Source organism: Micropterus dolomieu, linkage group LG08 (genome assembly GCF_021292245.1).
Source record: "Micropterus dolomieu isolate WLL.071019.BEF.003 ecotype Adirondacks linkage group LG08, ASM2129224v1, whole genome shotgun sequence".
In the NCBI taxonomy this organism is placed as follows: domain Eukaryota; kingdom Metazoa; phylum Chordata; class Actinopteri; order Centrarchiformes; family Centrarchidae; genus Micropterus; species Micropterus dolomieu.
This window is the reverse complement of record NC_060157.1, coordinates 13,871,791-13,893,383: the sequence shown is the minus strand read 5'-3', so window position 1 is coordinate 13,893,383 and position 21,593 is coordinate 13,871,791. Positions and strand designations below refer to the sequence as shown.

Below are 21,593 nucleotides of genomic sequence, written 5' to 3'. Positions count from 1 at the left end.
TATCAATCTTCTCATCAAATACTCAGCAAGAAGAGTATAGTAGAGAAGAGTATTTCCCAAAATGTCAGACTAGTCATTTAAAGGTGCACTGGCTGTTTTCTAGTAAACAAAAAAAAAGTTATGTTTACATTGAGTGTAACCAACTAAAACATGTTGAGTGTCTCTTTAAAGTCTAACAAACATGTTGAATGCATTTCCTTCCTCATAAAATGTTTGCAAAGCTGCAAATAAATGCATGTAATGTTTACTAGGTCTTTCTCTTCCTCTTCATTGTTGGCACATTGCTGTTTTTCTTGGCGCATTACTGCCACCTTGTAGATCGTTGGAATAGTGTGAAACCTTTGGAGGACTGTGTATTACGCAGTGTGTTGGGCAACTTACTCAGAAATTGTAATATTTTACTAGTTAATTATTACTCCTTAAAAAAGTAATATTATTATTTTACTTATTACTGGGTGATAAAAGTGACTAGTTACGTTACTCGCTACGTTACTATATTACTTTCCAGTGTTTTCCACAGAATGACAGCGTTGGACAGGTTTGTGCAGCGGTGTTCACGAGAGAAAGAGAAAGAGGGAGCGAGCGAGGAAGTGCTGCGCGAATATAGCTCCTCAATCAAATAGGATTTTAAACACGCCTAGTAAAAAATGTGAAAATCAATACATGGCGGTCAGTGTTGATAATTATCCAAATTATAGTCTAATTATGGGAAACACTACTTTCACTACCACCCACCCACCACTGGCGTGTGTGTGCATGTGTGTCCTTGTGAACACACGAGACAAACAAAACGGGGATGTTCTCCAAAAGAAAACTGCTCCATAGTGCTTCTAGAAATCACACACTCCACAGTGTACCTTTAAGTCATGAATTCACTTCATATCAAGGTACGCTACAGAATGAATTCCTGTTCATTTCCAATATAGTTTTACACCATGCCATTCAGATTTTAATGTAGGTTGTTCCGCACTCATTGTCTCAAAGCACCTTTTAAATCTGTCATAGCTGGGCAGTTTTAGGAGACAATAAAAATAAATCAGTTTAATAATTATACCACTAGAATGTGGTCCTGTTTTTTGTGTCTTTGTGTTTGCTGGACTCCAACTGATTTATTTTGGTTACATGGCTTATGCCGTATATTACTGTGAAACTGTCTAAACCATGTTGCAGTATCTTTAATCTTCTGGTGCTTTAAAAGCCATGGATCAGTACACTGTCATAATAAATCAAAAGATCAGGTCAGAGTATTATGTGAACTTTTTTTGTGTGTGTGCGCGCCTTAACAAAATATGTAGGAGCCCTAAAAAATTCCATTTCTTCATTGCTTTTTTAAAGCTGACTTGTGTGTTGAGACTACAGTTTGAGCTTAAATCATGAAACACCTCAGGGCCTTTTCGGATTGGAGTTTCAGATAGTTCTTCAAGGCGTCGGTATACTGCACTTTTCATTTTGATGACAAGATCATAAATAGAAATAGCTCTGCAAAGTCTAAAAGAGGCATTTTGCAATCCCAAAACCCATTCTCCTTCCTTATCATCACATATTTCATACCTCACTGGCTCCTGTATTAAAACATAATGTCTTTAGCATTTTACATTCCTTTATTTTTATTTCACTGAAAAAACGTAAGCTCCGTTGCCATGGTGATTTAAATTACTTGCAAGTATTACAAAAGGCAATCCCTCTACGAAATTGGCTGAGAAGATGTACTATATTAGGTTAATCTTTGTTTTTTCCAACTACATTTAAATTTTTTCAGCTGTTTGCAAAGAATGTAACTTCATGAGAATCATAATATAGTAATTAGTGGCCAATTAATAAGTTGTCCTCCAGCAGTATATGAATGATGTGTGATTCAGGTACTTTTCAATATACACATGGTTTCTCATATACAGTGATACCTCTGGCTTATCGCTCTGTCGCTAATCCTCTCTTCCTGTGCTGTGTCTCATCTCTCTCCCAGCTGGAGGAGCTTCAGTGGCCAGATGGGGAGCAGGAGGTGCCCATATCTGTTTGCAGTCTGCCCTGCAAAACTGGAGAGAGGAAGAAGAGGGTAAAGGGCATGCCGTGCTGCTGGCACTGTGAGCTATGCGATGGCTACCAGTACCAGTACGACGAGACTTCCTGCAGACTGTGTGCCTACAACATGAGGCCCAACCCCAACAGAACTGCCTGCCAGCCCATCCCCATTGTCAAGTTGGAGTGGCACTCCCCGTGGGCAATTATCCCCGTCTTCCTGGCCATGCTTGGTATCATCGCCACAATCTTCGTCATGGCGACCTTCGTACGCTACAACGACACGCCCATTGTGCGGGCGTCGGGCCGAGAGCTGAGCTACGTGCTGCTAACTGGCATCTTTCTGTGCTACATCATCACCTTCCTCATGATTGCCAAGCCTGACGTAGCTGTGTGTGCCTTCAGGAGGATCTTCCTGGGCCTGGGCATGTGCATCAGCTACGCCGCCCTGCTGACCAAGACCAACCGTATCTATCGGATCTTCGAGCAGGGCAAGCAGACGGTCACGGCCCCGCGTTTCATCAGTCCCACCTCCCAGATTGCCATCACGTCCAGTCTGATCTGTGTGCAGCTGCTGGGTGTGCTGGTGTGGTTCGCTGTGGACCCTCCGAACACCATAGTCGACTATGATGAGCAGAAAACCATTAACCCCATGCTGGCCCGTGGTGTGCTGAAGTGTGACATCACAGACCTACAGATAATCTGCTCGTTGGGCTACAGCATCCTGTTGATGGTGACCTGCACTATCTATGCCATCAAAACAAGGGATGTACCAGAAGACTTCAATGAAGCCAAGCCCATTGGCTTCACTATGTACACCACTTGCATAGTCTGGCTGGCCTTCATCCCGATTTTCTTTGGCACAGCCCAGTCGGCAGAGAAGGTGAGTCATTTCTTTCTCTTGTGTGCGCGCTCTCTCTCTCTCTCTCTCTCTCTCTCTCTCTCTCTCTCACACCACCCTTTCTCTTTGTCTGTCTCTCCCCCTGCTCTCACAAATTCCCTCCCTTTCATTCCTTCCGCCCTGTTTTTATCTTGTCCAAACATATGCGCACATGCATTTTTGTGCAAATACAAAATGAAAACACAGTACATAAAGGGAGCGCGCGCGCACACACACACACACACACACACACACACACACACACACACACACTTTTAGTGACTGTACAAGTTATGGGTTCATTTTCTTTTGATTTCATATTCACATGGCTCCGATGTGCATTGCAAACCACACTAGGACCACCACAGAAATAAGCATATAAAGGCGGAGGAAGGGTTGATGTTAAACACCAGAATCCTGAAATGCCTGAGGAATGATATGGACGGGGGTGCCGGCAGATCAAGATGCTATTATCTTAGCTCTCACGCTTAGGGCTCAACATTTACAATTATGCTTTATTCTTAAGAGGGAGGCAAGTGGGTTGAGGAGTTTGAGGAGGAGGAAGGCAGAGAGAAACAGGGAGGGGGTACATAGAAGTTCAATTCAACACATCTCTTGACAGCTGCTACTCACCAAAGCGTCTGACATTGGGTGCTGCTGGAGTTGATTGAGAATATGACAGTCTGACCTGATGCACTAGTCATTGCTTATCTAACCAGGGCATAGGCTGAATACAGACGCATTTATCTGCCGGACTCACAAGCTGCGTGTGCTGCTTGGCAGGCCTTGTGTACAAGACGGAGCAGAGGGGAAGTTTTCCACTGACAGAATATCGATGCTGACAGGAAAGTGTTACTCCTAACCTTTTGAGAGGCATGCCGTTCAATATCCTTCCTGCTAAGCTACTGCATGAGATGGATCAGAAACTGATTTTCCTCATCTCAATTTGCTGCTGATTTCATAGATGAATTACACCCTCAGCAGCGATTAGGAGTTCATTATGTTACTCACGGCGACTAGTGAGGCAGTAATGTGTTTATCTTCCCCCTTTATGCAGTTAACTCTTTCTCCACAAACGGTCTTGCCTTAGACTCACCTCCAGTTCATACCACAGCTTCCTGGCGTAATAGCATTTGTGGGTGCATCTCTGCTTACTCCCCAGCCACGGCTAGCTAGTGAGAAGTGCCTTTGCATGTCTTTATAACATGCTTTGCAATAGCTGTAGTGTAGTTAAGGTGAAGTGAAGCTATCTTATCCTTTATCTCAGCTTAGTGTATGCAAGTGTACTGTATGAACACACATTCCTCACAACATCTGTTTCTGCTATGACTGCATTTACTGGCTCATAAGTATCCTTCACAAAAATGATTGGTACGCAATACAAAAGTCGGTGCAGATGTGGGTGAACACCCACGTTAATTAAAATAATCTCTGTCATCTCAGGTTGTTCAATATCAGAAGATTTATTTTCTTATTTTCCACACCTGCGCCTCCCCCCTGTTTTGCGCATTCAAACTCATGTTGAGGGAAGCCATGCAAAAGCGGTAACAAAAGATCACACAGCATCCCCCCTCCTGTACACCTGCATGTGCCCAGTTAACTACTCAATACTCTCAAATTAATTACCGGGAGAGCTACCAGCATCCAGATTCAGCAATGCGCAAAATAATGTTAACAAAGTCGCAAAAAAATGTTTTTACATGGCTGCAAATGTTACTTATTGAGTTAAGGAAATAGCAAATACTTTCAAGGGATGCTGTTATTGAACACGAGAACTCTTATTCACCGCAAAACAGTTTCTTGCAGTTCGACAGATAATGATATAATGAAACATTTTCCCTGAGGCACAGAAACTTTCTAGTAAAACACCCATTAAGATTCAATCACGCTTAAAGGAGAACATCATGTCATGAAAACTTACATACCTCAATACATATCTGGAAACCACTTAGGCTCTTGTAAGCTGTCTCCTGTACCCACAAGCCTTCTGAAGAGAGACTCTGCTGCCAAGTATCATTAGCAATGACTAAGTATACTTGGCAAAAACTTCTCATTCTAGCTTTCAGCAAGTAAAATACAAAATAGCAAATTCTAATCCTCCTGTCTCTCTGCACTTGACAGGAGTTGGACTTGACACTTAGTGTGGAGATGTGGAGTCTTTTGAAAATAATATGTGAAATTCTCCTGCCCATCAGTTGTTTTATTCTTGAAACAGCGAGCAGATTGCACCAGGGGCACACTGCAGGCAAAAAGCTAAAACTGGTCAAGCGTAATGGGAAGAAGGAAAGGTTGCAGTTTCAGTTTTGGAAAATAGATGTTGAACATGTCCCCGGCCTGTATTTATTCATCAGAGTGTGAAGTCGCTGTTCTACAACACTCAGAGCCACAAAGTAGAAATTATGACGACGGATTGTATTTTTTTCTAACAGTTGCAGTTTGAATTATTAGACAAGGGTAACAACCAAAATGTAGTTCAAAATATTGTGCAATGTATATATGCAAATAACTTTGGTGATGGGTAATGTTATGTAAATATATGATGCCAAAATGATATACCAAGGCCATTTACATAAACACCGGCAGGCCACTTTTCTGGCTTAAAAAGCTAATTGACATAGACATAGTAATTAGACCTGCGTGAAATTAGCCAGTCCTACCACATCGTTTTAGCAAACATGCCACAATTTGCATGTATCGTTCTGTATAGTACACACAGCAATGCTGTTGGAAAGCCTCTGTACGCTGTGGTTCGCCTCTCCACAGAGAACGTGAAATCTTCTACTTTATGTTCTTTATAGCTGAGAGAAAATAATTATATAAATATATGTCACCCAGTATTAGGAAATACACCTTAACAATGTGAACACATCTCTCAATTGACCCTTTGCTAAGCCATGGCCCGAGCACACGGCTGGCCAATCACAGCGCAGTATGGGACTCGCTCTAACTGAGGTCTAACACTTTCATGGCTGCGCTCCATTGACTCTAATGTAAAAGGAGTCATTTTCTAGCTTTCTTTTGCCGTATTTTTCCAAGGTATGGTCAAACACTGTTCCTGGGGCACTTAATAATTACAATCGCTAGCCAGAGAGGTTGAAAGAAGAAGTATGATTAATTCTCTTTCCAAAACCTGAAACAAATCCAGAATGTAATGTTAGTTAGCTAATGCTAGCTAACTTACTACTGAATTTAACGTTATATGGTCCTACTGTTCTGTTTTTTAATGATTGTAATAGTGAATGGACCTACCCAGCTGTACAGGAACAGTGTTGATCCTCGTTGTCCTCTTTCTCAATAGTCAGGTGATATGGTGGTTCACTTTTACTCTTTTGATCGGTAGGCTTTAGCTTCTATCATTATTTTTTTTTCATCAGTCTGAGTCTGTTTGACAGCCTGAATACAACCTTCAAATGCACAATGCAACTGCAAAACTGTCTGCTTCTTTTTGAGATTGTTTTTTTTAATTTAAATTAGACAGTATTTCTTCAGGGAGTGCAGTAATTCATAGTTTTCACGTGACGTCACATTCCAAAGAAAACACTCCCTTGGAGGGCAAAAAAAACGTTATTTACCACTACCTGCCAACCAATATGCAAGTGAGACACTGTTACTTTGAGTTTGTTACTTTTTGCATTGCCAAAATGCTGGATGTGTGCTTGCGGTTTGTGTGCATATCTTTGAAAGGTGATCCAAATAAAATTTGACTGCTTTTGCGGCGTCTCTTTGGGGGAGTCGCGGTGTTGGTCTGAAAACTATGAATAGACTGTGGCAGCGCAATGCTAAAAGTCTGTCTGGTCTGACAGTTTGTCAGACTTAGGAACAGAAACAAAGGGGGGCGTGGCTTAGCGAAGGGTCAATTATTGTATTGATCCTATATTAGATTTAACCTGTTGTAATCAAGTTGAGATTCATGACAATTAGAGTTGAGGGGGACATTAGTGTTTTCATAGTCAAGTTGCATTGCACTCTCAACTAAGGAACCTTGTCTTGAACCTTACCTTAGTGATTTCACCTCATGAAGATGTGATCAAAGTTTGATTTATTACTGCCTTGGTCATCACTGTTGCAAAGCTGCATTTCCGCTGTTTCAACAAACCATAAGGTTGTGAGAACAAAGGTTTCTGCAGAGACAGCAGTGCTGGTATGGTTCTCCATGGTATGGTTCTCTATACCAGCACAAAGTCGGTCTGAAAAAATGACTTTGTTTTTGTCAAAACAGTATCTTTAAATAGGCTTGTTGTCATCATCACAGATTGTTTCTGCCTGAAAAGCATCTCCTGGGACGCCTCTGGAGCTTTCCTAAAATATTGACCGGGAGAGGAGTAATATCCTAAGTCAAGATAGACAATATGCTTTTTCTCCCAGTGCTAAAGCTTGGACCAACCCTAGAGTTTTTGGCCAGTCAGTACTGATTTCCAGCTTTTAGACGCTTGACAAATATGGGCCCAGATTAGAGCTACGAACATATCACCAAAATGCCTGGTGTAAACAGTGTATATTTCAACAAATCCTGCCAAGGAAACATCAATAGGGACTTCCTCAGATAGATTTAACTATTAATGGCCTGTTCTAACACATGCAGAGCGGCTATATGTGTCACAACCTCTTTATCTACCAATCCCGAAGCCCAGAAATGTGGATCTCCTGCGCAGAGTCCAAATGAAGGGAAGACCATCCACATAGAGAGCGGTGTCTCCAATATGGAATAGGGCTTTGCAGCACAAAGCCAGACACAGTAATTCATGACATTCGCCAGGCTAGAAAGTAGGCCACCCGAAACAACAAGAGGCATCCAGGTAGTTGAGAGGAGACTCCAAATCCCCTGGATCCACTATTAAAGGCATTCTCTAAACAGGGCAGAGAGCATCCTAATTGTCACTTACTGAATCAAGTCCTTATCGCTGTGTGCATTTATAGAACTCAACCATACCCAACTAAATTGCCTTTGCAGTAAGTGTATCCCTGGTGGGTATAATTATGAGAATTACCATCAACAGCTTTTTGTCTAAATGGAAGACATGTCGTTTGTTGTTGGTGGATGTCGGCATTTGGCTTGTCGATGACATGTAAAATTCAAAAGCAACCGTTTGATTTCTGATGAGGACATTAATAAATCATTACCGCGGCTATAAATAGAGAGTTGCCGAGTTGTGAAAATGACTTCATGTATTTATTTATGTTAAAGCAACAGCAATTAATTATGAATGTTCTGTGACAAGCTAAACATTTGAGCGGTGGGTGAGAAGGGCTCCGAATTTGGGTCAAGCTCATAGAGAGGCACAATGAGAAACCCTGTTTCGGTGATTAGAGACAGTAAGAAAAAGGATTTGCTTTGGCGTGTGTGTGTGTGTGTGTAGTGGTATTAGAGGGAGCGAAAGCCTACATATATAAACATGTTTCTTTTTGTGTGTGTGCCTGTTTGTGTGTGTGTAATGAGTGTGAGAAAGCACCTAATGCTTATTGTGCGCCTGCTCCCGCATCAACTTTCCTGCATGGTCAATAAATCAGTTCTGATAGGGTCAACACTGCAGCGTCTAAGGTATCAGAATCTCATTAAAACGTTATTCCAGCCGTGTTTAGTTGCTCACACCAAACTCTATAGTGTTGCTATGGATACCGGACAGGTTACCAACTAGCAAACATGGAAACACAGCAAAGGGCGGTGATTCTCTTGTGATTATATTTGACGTCATGTGTACTCCTCGCAATGCTTTGATCGGTTGCCCCAATATCTAATCATAAACATTGCAAATTAACAGCTCAGACACAAGAGCAACATTTCCGTTCTCTCCCGGCTTAGAGTGACACAGAACAGAGAGCATTGTGATATTCATACAGTTATTAATGCATGGTGCGCCAGCCAGATCACTGCCTCTGATGCTGCTCTACAGAGAAACAGGAGGGGATAGGGAATGAAAGGAGAGTGTATTGGCATGTTGATGATATCAGGCATCTGAATGACTGGTGGAGATTGGAAGACAAAGGCATGACTGGCATGTAAATGAGTATGAAAGAAATTACCATTAGTCGTGCTGTTTACCACGAAAAACTCTATGCAAATGGTGACATTTCTTTCTCTCGCCGAATCAGTGAGCAGTTCACTGCTCTGCAGGTATGCTGTGGTGGCTACTGTGTTTACAATTGTATCCTCCCACCCTTCCCGTCCACATCACCACTGGTTGACTGGAAGGCAGCATATGTAAGTGACATCTGATGCTTTCAAGTGCAGTAGATTAGTGAGGAGGCTTTGGCGATCTGCTCTTGAAACAATAATGTCCCCTCTTGAGGTGATTCTTTCTCCTCCAAGACCCTTAAATGAATCAAGAGGCTCTTGTGTGTCTGCTGAATTGCTAAATTCACTACCTCTTAGTGAAATCACTGCCTTTTAATGAAGTCGCCATTTAAAATTTGTGTTAACCTAAAAGACAGCGTGATCTGGGTTATGTAAGCTCGCAATTACAACATGACAATATGAAAGGTGTTATGTAACCTCTGAAAAGGAATGTCACAGAGAAAGCATTTAAGATAATGTACCTGTGTAAGGCTCACATGAATAGGAATCTTATGAATGGTTTTACCACTTAACGCAGTGAGAGCCTCTCACAGGCTGCGCTGCAGTTGCAGTCCATGCTTAGTCTCTTATTGAACTAGGAGGAATTTACATTAAAATGCGCCTGGCTACACGCATTGTTAGTGGAGGAAGAAGTAGCTCAGAGGCTGTAGATTGCTCTAATGCACTGGTTCCCAAACTTTTTCAGACCCAAAAGAGAAATCTGGTGTTTCCCTGGGACACAAATTTACTAAAATACAAATCTACATTTACAAACTATGGATAAAGGGCAAAATAAACCATGTATATAAAATTTTCATTTTCTTATTAAAGTTAACAAAAACAACAATGGCCTATTCCCCTTAGTGTGTCTCACCCTTTTCTCTACTCCCATTTTCTTATCCCCTCCCATCATCACCAATCTCACCAGTGATCTTTAATCTGGGCACAGTTTTTGAAAGTGCCATTCTGATGTCATGCTGAGCATTTAGTCTGTTTCTGAATTGGTTTATCCAGTATGCCAGAGTCGGAAAGCCAGATTCGGTATGTTGTGCCATATTAAATCAACACATCTAAACACACATCTGTTTGGAGATACCTGTCGAATTTATTCATTTTAAAACCCTCATTACTAAGCACTTTTCCACATATTACACATTGAAGCATCTCCTCTCCATTTTGAATTGCTTTGGTGAAGCTAGGGCTGATCGATTATTCGTTTTCAAATCAAAATTGCGATTAAAATGTCGATTAATTATATAGCGCATCTGACCCGTTTTAAACAGTCATGCAGTTACAGATTCAGTCCATTGTCATCCTTGTGTGACAGACTTGCTAACCAATCACAAGCGTCATGCGCCTCCTGTTACGGTCATACCCACCAATCTGAGAAGGCACAGGGCGTGTACATTTTATAAGAACAAACGATCGTGGCTGTCCCACGGTTTTGTCTGTCAACTCACACTGAAGTGTTTCAGCAGCAGAGCGTTTATTTCTGCCCTACGTTTTTCACGTGTTGTTAATTTGTCATTTTGGGTGCTTCAACTACAACTCTCTGTGAATCAGTTTTGTGCCGCTCTCCGCAGGCTATACATATCCCACATGGAGCATTTCAGAATAAGAGCATTTTGCCTGCCTGATTTTGCTGATTTGTTCAGATTTTTTTTATAATTTGTTCAGCTGTCCTTGATTTTTGTGCTCCTATCATGATTAGGTAGGCTATGTTGTTAAATCGGGAGTCTGTGCAAGGTGTTTTATTTTTAAAATCGAGCGGATTCTCTATGACATTCTGTGTCTGACTTCCTGCCCAGTTCATCTGCTTTGTGCTGCTTGAAGCTGCTTCTGTTAAAAATAGACTGGTAGTGAATTTTGAACTTTATCTGAACTTTTTCTTAAAAATAATCGCAAATCGAATCGTAATCGCAATATCTGGCAGAATAATCGCAATTCGATTTTTTTCCCCAAATCGTTCATCCTTAGGTGAAGCCAACACTAATGAACTCATCCTTGTACTTTAGTTAAGACATCATAGTATCAACAATGACAGATCACAGACTAAAAATTCTGTATGAATGTGGACAGAAGATCAGGTCAGGAAAAGGAGGGAGAAAACCTCACTGCTGAACAGACAAGTGTTACAGCCGCCACTGGCTGCCTTAAAGTAATTGTGTTCCTGAGTGCTTCTGGCTGTCATGTAAATCCCAGCTGTGATTTGTCGAGGATTGGTTCCTCTGGAGCTGGGACCGCCTACTTCCTGGTTGCTGTTCTCTGGCGTCTGTGATTGGTGTGGCTGTGACTCGACTGACCCTGCCAACCAGACTCTCCAATCAACACCAGCTGGACTACAAATAGTTTGTGTGTCCACAGTTCAGGGCGACTGAGCCAGTGATCAGTTCACCTTGCTGTTGGTTGCGTACCTTTGTTAGGTAGTGAATATCTAGAGTGTTTGTATTTCCTGTTTCTGTCTGTTGCCTGTCTAAGTGGCTTCAGTCAGTTTGACCCCTTTGTAAATCACATAGTGTGATGGTGCACCAAGTGTTGGGTGCTCTTTTGTTTGAGCATTGCTTGTTTGTTTACTTTGCATTATTGTAAAGCATATAGGTGCTGACCTCCTTTTGTTCTTTGGACAAGACCATCTTTTGTTTCTGCTGAGGAACTGGGATGAGACACAGACTCCAACTACTCTGTCACACTAATCACACCTTGTTCCTCCAATCCACCAATCACCTGTTCTCTAATTCTTTTTTAAGCATGGACCTGATAACGGGAATATTGAAGTGAGTCGCTATCTCCACTAAATCATCCTTTCTACACCTGTGTATTTGTTCAATGGTAGGCTGTGCTACAAATTTCTCTAAACTAAATTTTTCTGCCATGGTGCTCAGTAACCAGCAGAACTCACTGAAGCAGACAGCTGTATTCACTAATGAGCTCCCTTACCTACTAGTAAAAAGGAGCTCAGCAAACTCTCAATCAATTCAACTTTGACAGTCCAGATTCCAGTATCAATTTACAATTACCAAATATACAATTTTCATTTAAATCCCGGACGAGCCCCCATTTATGTTACTGCCTTACCTTAACGAGCTGGGTCGTAACACAAGTGTAGCAAAAAAGAATGCTCATTTACATATTGTTATGAATTTTACTCAAATTGGCGACCCACTAAAAATGGGCCTGCGACCCATTTTGGGTCCCGACCCTATGTTTGGGGAAACATGGCTCTAATAAATGCTTGAGTGGTGAGCTAAAACCTCTGATATGAATGGAAAGTGACTGCAGTGTGTCACGGACAGAATCTTTACCCAACAGTGTAAAAGTATTAGTCTAGTGAACGGTCCGGGTGGACAGACTAGCAGAAAGGAAGCCTTGTGAGGACGTTTTGATTAAGTCGTGGTGATGCTTCTGCTATTGTCATTAATACGCGTCATTGAGCCGTCTTTGACTTGACTGAGTAGCTGCAGGTCAGGATTTAATAAATGCTGGATTATGTTATCGTACGCATGGCTGCTCCTTTCCCCACAGCTCCACAATGCACATATTCAGAACATCTATCTGATATATAATAATAATGTTAGATTATCAAAAAAATAATTTTATCATTGAATGGTGTTATAGGGTTTTATAGGGAGGTTTTGTATTTTATTAGTATATAAAACAAGCATATTTTAACGCTGTAGGTCCCTTTTGTCAGGAGATTTCTTCACATACCAGGATAGATAAAAGGACAACGACCAATGAACTTTTTTCACTGTACGCTCTTATTTTGTATGAGGCAATGGTTATTATTAGGTTTTGTCTTATCGCTGTGCTCAACAGTGTGACTGTTCTGTAATGGGCCACAGATGTTTAACCATCATAGCTGTCTTGTCTCTCATTTTTCTTGATAAGGGTTTAAATGCCGCATAGAAAGGGATTGTCCATTCATATTATGTTTGCCGCTATGCCAGTCCGTATTATCACTTTGTACTTGTGTGTGCTTCTTTCCAGCTGTACATTCAGACAACTACCCTGACCATCTCCATGAACCTTAGTGCCTCAGTAGCACTGGGCATGCTCTACATGCCCAAGGTGTACATCATTATCTTCCACCCTGAGATGAACGTACAAAAGAGGAAGCGTAGCTTCAAGGCCGTGGTCACAGCTGCCACAATGTCATCACGTCTGTCCCAGAAGCCCAACGAGAGGCCCAACGGAGAGGCTAAAACTGAGCTGTGTGAGAACGCCTCTGCTGACCCCATGAGTAAGTAACCCAGTGAGAGAATAACAAAATCTCAGAGCCACATACTGTATATATGCAACATGAACCAACCATTTACGTTTAGACCATATGTCACGTAAAATGAGAATGTGTAATTTACTACTTTAAAAAACAGAATGAAATGGTTAGTAATTTGTAAAACACAACATGACAGCTTTCTGTTTGTTCACACATTTATCTATTAAATCTATCTATAAATCTATTAAACCTATTAAAATCTTTTAAAACCAGCATCACGCACACAAGTATTAATGAGTTACAGTAGGCACACTGAGCTATCCACACCAGCCCATTTAGTCTACAGTGAGTTAATAAAGTTTTTACAGAGATCAGGGCCACAAAGACCCAGCAGTTCATTTCTTCATACTATATATATCTATGCTATGGAGATTTCAATTGGTTTTAAATCTTTTCCAAGAAGGGTGAATGAGATGTCTTTCTATTCTTTCTCATATCTTTCTCATATTTCCTTTCTTGTACTAGAAGGTCCCATTCCAGCAATTTAATTGGGTGGCTACTTGGGTAAAAAGTATGTATAATGTCCTATAGAATGGACCCAGTTATCTCGTTTCTTGATAAATGGTTAGACCTTTAGCCCAAGAGCACGGCGGTGAGCAATAAAGAAGATGGGGACTTGCTCTGTGGAGAGATTGGAAGAAGCAGGGCTTTGTTGCCGGGAATGGAAGATAATCTGTCTCTGTAGCTGTGTGTTACTCATACCACCCTTCATCTGAAACAGTAAGCGTGATCCTGTTAGCAAAGATAATACTGGGTATTAGTGCGTGAGTGGGGAAGCCTACATACTTCACAGTTAGGTGATAGAGTGTTTGTTTTGAGTGAGAAACACCAACACCTGAAAGGGTTTAAAAGAAGAAAACGGCAAACTAGATTTTAGACTAATGTTGCCATGGAAGCTCTTTGCTCTTCTCTAGTTGTCAGGATGTAGACAGAGATGATTGACAGCTCATGCAAATCACACATCACAGGCTCCAAAGGCCTCCTCTCTTGCAACGCTTCTAATCACATAGAGCGATCATGGCACCCACAGGTGCACCAGCCCCTCAACCCCTCTTTGAATTACGCCTGTGAGATGACACATTTTTTCTGGCAATTTCTCCAAACAACCTAACAGTTGTCACACTCATCTGTCATAAGCCGAACAAGCTTGTGTTTGTGTGCATGGCGTACAACAGTGAGTGTGCATCTGTGCGTGCAGTTCTCAATGCGCATATCTGTGAGTGACTGAATGTGTGGGTTACGCACATACAAGTCAGAGAGCTGTGTGTATCAGGGGATGAGGAACATATCCTTGCCAGTCACACATGTGGCTCAATGAGCAAATACTCTGCATTGAGAACCCTAACATCTGTCGCAGCAGCACATCAATAGTCCCTAAGCTAGGCAAGCGGTCTCTGGAAGGCCCTCCCAAAAGTGCGCAGTGTCATCTGCACTCTGTGTCTCTCACCTTCTGTCTCTCCTACACGAGTGTCTTCTTGCCTCGTCTCCCCTCCCTGCACACTCTCTCCTCCTCTTGCCCTTCTTTTTTAGCCTCAGAAGAAGTGACATTTATTAATGGCAAATTTATGTGCATGACCGCCCCGAAACCTGAACTGTGCCTCGACCATCCCAGGAGACTGTCCGTCAATTCCGGTAACCATCAGAGTGCCAAATACCTCCCTTTCAGGGCCCATCAGCCCTATGTGAGATGCTTCGGAGTGATTTATAGGATTAAGAGCATTAGCATTCTGCAAATTTGCGTTGGTATTGATATGGTGTCAGATCTTCATGACTACACCTCTAAAAGACAGGAGGATTTACTCTGCGAATCATAGATGTTGAAATGATTCACTGTCCTGTACTGTTTTTTCCCCAATATAAATCAACCAAAACAGGCATGTGTGGACAACTTAATGCTTTTCAGTTCAATTTAATTTCATAACCAATGAGAACTGTGGAAAGAAAATAGAACCAACAAAAATTATTTTTAAAAAAATGGATGATGTGATTAATCAGCCATTGATATAAAAAATGAAGATGATAGCGTAGGTAGATGTCTCAATCCCAGACAAGTAAACACACACTCACAGCATTTAGCAACAAAAAAAAAGACTGATCTTTCTGAAGACTGTTTATGGTTAACAGCAAGAATCTGTCGTACATTTACTAATGTTTTATTCATCCCACTTGCCGGCCAAGACTACAAAATGCAGCTGTAAAGAAATGGTGTGACTTTAATTGCATAGCCGATGGGAGTTGGTCGCCATGGCAACATTAAAGCAGTAGAAGGAGAATTTAATAGCAATGTCTGCGATTAAGTAAATGGACATTGACCTTCTCCCCCCGTGCAGACGGGTCAACACGTGTGCAGATACACACATGGTTGTACTTGATGTTGGCCGACGTATTTCCTCATCCCGATTTTTACCCACCACAACATCGACGACTTCCCTAAAATCAACCTAATCCAAAAACTACCCCTAACTCCAGACTTAGTTTTTACCCTAAAAGAGCCTTTTTACAAAAGTCATAACGACCTCAGATTACAAAAAAAAAATGCCTTCACTCTGAAACCCAAATTAACTCTCACAACGATAGATGATACAGGAGGACACAAACACAGCACCTAGGCACTCAGCCACACTCTGATATGTTTCCATGGCAATCCAGACTGGGATCACATTGCGTGCCCTAGCATTTGTTCGGTGCTCACTTGTGTGGTGTTTGTGTGTTTTTTTTATTTTTTTTTTATGACTAGTTAACATCTGAAAATAGAAACTAAGGCTTTGCATGGGGGCACTGGGAGATGAAATGATACACTAGGCCAGAAAATATTGCTACTGATTGCACACAGCTGGGGATAAGAATGCATGGCACAGGAGGGATAGTTTACAAAAGCGGATGATGTTTATTTGCTTCTTCAAGATGCTTCTTTTCCCCCTCTCTTTTTTTGTTTTGTCTTAGCAGTGCTCAAAGTAAATCTTAATCCTTTTTTTACTCTGTTCTCAGGTCAAGCAACCAAGAAAACATATGTGAGTTACAACAACCTCAGGATCTGATCTGCTTGAAAATGAATGATGTTTGTCCTTTTTATCTGTGGTTGAAAAGGGAAGGGAGCTCTAGAGGAACAGAGAAAGAAAGACAGAGACAGGCGAGCAAGCGCAGGCATCCCAGCACCACCTGCAGTACCTATGCACTCCAGGACTGTGGAAAGCCTCCAACCTTCATCCAGACATGATACATGAGTCCTGACAGAGACTAGCACAGCTGTAGGCCAGTGTGGCTGGGTTTGGCCTCACAAACCAAACTCTAGATTTTAAACTTGTGTTGTGGCGCCCTTCTCTCTGACAGAGAACAACTTGCCTGCTAAGAGGGGCCACTGTGAACGAGGACAACCGCAAAAAAGGACAGTGGATCTTCTTTCAAGATATATTCTTTTGAAATGTCATTAAAGCCATATTCTCTTGGGGTTCCCATTATCTGATTTCTGTTTTGTATTGTTTATAAGTGATTTTCTTCTGTGCCTCTTTTCCTTGCAGTTGATTTAATTACCTTGAACAGCAAGCTCTGCCACATATAGTATTTTTGTTTTAACTAAATCAACTCAAATCAGTCCCAGATGATGATTATGTTAGAGTGAAGGGCGTTGTAAGTATATTTCTTTTGTAAATATTTGAGAGTATTTTCATGTTTGGAGTACAAAAATAGATATCCAGTCTTTGTTCAATTGGATTTGGATGGTAATGAAAAGCACCACAAAGTGTTCACTTTGCATGTGCCAGTGTATGTCTGTTCTATTTGATGTAAACAACAAAAAAAAAGAGAAATAAATTCTGAAAATGATTATGAGCTTCAGCATCCTTCTGCGGTTTGTTTCCTTCACTAGAACTGAATATGACAGAATATGGCTTTAATCTGTTGTTGAATTGACCCCCCCCCTCCCCCAACTTCCCTCCCTGTATCTGCAAGCATGTTTGTTTTATATAGTTTCGTACTGGTTATATTATTCCTAATTATGGTGTGGGACGCATTATTATCAGAGCAATCATGCAAGTATGTTGTGATGTCTGTCAAATTATGAACATGTAATAAAACATTTTGTTATATTTTATACAATTAAACCAGACAGCATATCATAGTTATTTCTGTGTATGAGTGGTTCTGTTGTTTCGCAGAGAGAGCGGGTGTGACATGTTGAAACTGATGTATGAATAAGTACAATTAATCCCTGTGCTGTTTAAGGGTTTCTGTAAACTGATGTTAAATGTCATGTGCTCGTTTACGGTCTCACCCCCATGACAGGACATATTAGCGAGCTCACTGAGTAGTGCTGTCATGCAGAGGAGATGGGACCCTGCGAGTGGAGAGGATGTCCACTAGCTGACTCCTTTACTCGCCCTTTGCTCTTTCTGTCTCATCCGCTCTTTCTCTCCCGCTGCTGCTCCTTCCAAGTCTCATCACCAATCCCCTACATGAATAATATAACATGTCAGATCAATTTGTCCTGCTGATGGCCGAGCCTCGACGAGCTAACCGCTCTTTATTCCCGCGCCTGCCTGCAAGCATAATGTTACTATTTTCAATATTGATTATTATATAAAAACATGAATAGGCCACGCATGAGAGACTTCTGTTTCTTCACCCGGTAAGCATCTCCCTCTAGGCTGTTACATGGGCAAATGATATATGACCAAGAGATGCTGATTCGTGTTTTTTTTTTTTTGTGAGTGTGTGTGAGACACGGAGAGAGAAGCAGGGAAAAAGAGAGGGAATGAGATCCTTATCCACACAGGTTTTCAGTTGCTTCTCTTTCCATTTGTCTGGCATCTCTCTCAGCTCCTGTGGGACCAGATGGTCTTTACTTCTCATACACACAGTCTGTCATTATCTGTTGCCTACAGCCAAGAAAAATCCCACTTATGCCCAATTAAGACTAGCCTCTCCCCCACCAAATTAATTGCCTGTGTCAGTGTCTGCGTGCAAGTAATCAGTAGGGGCTGAACAGAATTTAGATTTGCAGCTCAGCAAAAACAAAAGAAATACGAAACAGTTCAGGCAATAGCATTTTGGATCTTGATGTAAAGCAAAAACTTTGAGAGGTGCCATCTTTGATTTGCAGAAAAAATTTCAAAATCGAAACATGGCATGCTACGGAATGGGTTTTACCTACCTAAAATAGCGTGAGGTATGGTTTATTCCAGCTCCAAACTCTCAAGGCTCCTATGTAAGGGCCCACCTGCTCAGTATGCACCTGTTCTGTAGGCAGCAGTTTCCAGTGAGAATCAAGTGGGGAAAACATCAAAGGGGGAACTAATCATGGTGGACTTAGAGCAAGGCACAATCCAACAGGAGGACTTAAATGTTTCAAACTCCGAGGAATGTCAGTCGGAGGTTATTATACGTGGAACATTTGAACAAGAGATGAACAATAGATTTGATAGATTCTTAAGGCTTGCCAAGAGCTGTCAAGTTACAAAGTTGTCAAAGCTGTCCTCAATTTCAATTACATGAAATGGACTTTTCAGTGTGCGCCTCATGCGACATGTAGAAGTCTCAGCACCAAAGGCTCATGCTTTCTTCTATCTGAGTTTTCATGACACTTTGGTCCAGCTCTGCCTTTGAAGAAAGCCTTCCTTATCTTGTCAGAACTCCTGATGCGCTCTTTCACAGACAATTTACTGATGCAGGGTCTAGATTAGCTCTGTTTCATGGCTCCTGGGCCCTGGGCTCTCCTATCTCTCCATAAATGTCCAATTATCCAACTCCAGCCAGAGTGAAACCTTATCTGCTTCCCATCAGTGACCAACTGGGGCCTGCTATAACATGGGGTGGATAAAGACACTGTTCACCACCCCCCCTTCTGCATCTTGCACTTGTAACCTCCTTTTGATGCTTTTTGTTTACCAGCATCTTTCTTCTTCCTCTGTATATTCTCTGTTCTCAAGAAATCAGGCCAGTTGTTGTTACCAGCACACAGTGACACTAAGATTTTATAATTAGTGGTACAGTAAGATCGCCATTGGTTAGACATGAATCATAACATCCACATCTCCTCATAGGCACTAATTATCAGCTAAAGGGAGATCACGAGTAAATTTGATGAACTGCGCAGCTGAAATGCTGTTTGTTTTCCTATGAGCGATCCAAGAAAAACATACAGGGCCTTTTTTTCTAAGCCAATAAATTGGTCTGGGGTCAGTGGGTGCCATTTCATATCTGTGTGTGTGTGTGTGTGTGTCTCAGCGTTATTGCATTTTTAATCAGCGGAAGAGACCAGGCATCATTCTCATCACATTAGCGTCTTGTGGTCTCTCTCACTCTCTCTCTCTCACACACACACACCAGTTTTACTGGAAGGGAGTTTGGTGGGTGGAGAGAATACATTTGAAATTTGCCCATTTGACAATCGTTCGAGATATGGATTCTGACAGTATACAATTAGCTCAGTCACCTCCTTTATCTTCATTCATGTAGGACCGGGGGATTCAGTATGTGTTGCCTCTACTGTAACGACTGTAATGCCTCTCTTGCTCTCTCCCTCTCAGTCTCCCCCCACCCCATCTCTTCGATATCCAAACTTCTAATTCCATCTTTCCTGCAGATAATGATTATTCGAAAATTACATATCTGACTTCATAGATTTAATTGACTGCTGTGTTATTAAGACAGCTGAGTGAGATGAATGCTCTTCAGAGTTTGCAGCTGAGTAGGTGCACTAATCTGCCGCTTTCCCACAATTTCCCCTGTCAGAAAAATGCATTCATGGAGAAAAGAAGTACCAAGAGCTGGCATACATCCCGTGAATATGCTGCATATTTGTTACGCTTTGGCTGCATAAGAAATGCAACTCACTTTTAGATGCTTGGGTAAAATAAAGTGGCACATTTCTAACATCGAACCCCAGCTCAGGTTCATGGCACAAACAAAAGCCAGCAGCGTTTAAACCAAGGAAGATCATCTGTGGCTTGAACAGGAGTTGACAGAGATGAGTGCTGTCTGGCTGTGAAATTTAACTAGAGAGCTAAGCCCTTGATTTTAAGGTGCATGGCATAAACAATGCATTTCCACATCCCACACAGATGACTGTTATTTCAAAGAAAAGTAAATGCCTAAAGAGAAACAAAATGCTGAAATGGAAATGAATAGAAAAGGGAGAGTGATAGGAATCCCCATCAAACAAAGATGAAATGAAAGTGGAAACCCAAAAGGTACAGAGAATAACTTACTTACCACACTTGTTTGCTTGTTTGGGTGTAGATTAGCAGGAACATCTGTCTGGTGTTATGCCTTTAAAACTGATCCTAATTCAGGCACATAAATCCTTCACATGAATCCACTTTTAAGAGCTTAAAAGCTGCAAGTTTTTGCTTTGGGCATTGTGCAGGAAGTGTGCAGTCAAATGATTATAAATCAATTCAAAGTGTGAATTATAGTTTTACCATACAAACTACATCGCGGAAGATAGTGTGTCTCATTTTTCAGTTGGCAGTGGAGTGTGGAGCCCTCTCCATTTGATTAAACTCTACCCAAAGGCTGCATTAATTATGTATCTTCACAATGGAGTTAATGGACTGCAATAACAGTTGAAGATGACTTGACTAAATTTCCACATGACATGGCAAGAATAATCTCACTTCAGTAATGTAACCCTCCTGAACAGCATGTCTGAAATGATAAAGGATCAGGTCTGCTTCTGGCTTATTAAATAAAATCACATTTTCCTTTGTTAATTTCTCTGTTAATCGGTAAAACATTATGCCCTCTGACAGATCTGCCTCCTCTAGAAGAGCGTAAAATGTAACACGCAAGAGGCAGTGTATATTCCTCAATGTACCTGTGTTGGGTTTGTATGTGCACTGAACGCACATGGATGTGTGCAAAATCAATGTCTCAGCTCAGCTTGCAATCCATCTACCTTGTGATCCAGCTTTCTATAATTCTGGTCTCTGGGGTTTGGATCCCATGAGTGGACCCTCACAGAGAACAGAAGGGGCCCGCTTAGCCCCGGCTACACAGTCACTGACCCATCTGGTCATCAGGCCAGCGGGGAGCACACAGGATGCACAGACCAAAGCTCTGCACAAACATCCTGTGCTAACATGAGACTGGCAGATCACACAATGCCTGTAAAAAGGTAGAAATGGTGTACAGCCACCACATACTGAGCAGCCCTCATGTTTTATTTGGAGATGTCGTGTGTTGTCTGGGCTGCATGTAATGATAGAGGGAAAGGAATTTCCAGCTAAACCCAGATTACTGAGAGGAATATGCTGTATTGAGCATAAAGTGGCAGTGCTCCTGCTGCTGCATTGGGTATAATTTAGATCCAAAAACAACATGTTGATTCAGCTGTGAGGTTGGTTTAACATGATATTACAGAGCGGGGGGGG

General features: G+C 41.6%; 2 protein-coding genes across 12 annotated transcripts in view; one reads left to right on the top strand and one right to left on the bottom strand.

Annotated features, from left to right (window-relative positions):
* The window catches only part of LOC123975558 (metabotropic glutamate receptor 7-like), a 100,950-nt gene extending 83,904 nt beyond the window's left edge, over positions 1–17,046 (top strand). Inside the window, exons 8-11 of one of the 2 annotated variants that reach the window (XM_046057128.1) lie at positions 1,964–2,899; positions 12,936–13,188; positions 16,213–16,235; positions 16,312–17,046. In XM_046057128.1, the coding sequence (XP_045913084.1) occupies positions 1,964–2,899; positions 12,936–13,188; positions 16,213–16,235; positions 16,312–16,326 (1,227 nt within the window). In that variant the 3' untranslated portion in view covers positions 16,327–17,046. The remainder of the gene's footprint in view (positions 1–1,963; positions 2,900–12,935; positions 13,189–16,212; positions 16,236–16,311) is intronic. The other variant, XM_046057129.1, reaches the window with a different exon arrangement.
* LOC123975559 (amphoterin-induced protein 3-like) overlaps positions 1–21,593 on the bottom strand; it is a 104,815-nt gene that overhangs the window by 77,961 nt on the left and 5,261 nt on the right. For 9 of the 10 annotated variants that reach the window (XM_046057132.1, XM_046057137.1, XM_046057130.1 and 6 more), the window contains one exon: positions 1,902–2,033. The gene's annotated coding sequence lies outside the window, so the exon portion shown is untranslated. Of the gene's footprint in view, positions 1–1,772; positions 2,034–21,593 lie in introns of those variants that run through there. The other variant, XR_006826086.1, reaches the window with a different exon arrangement.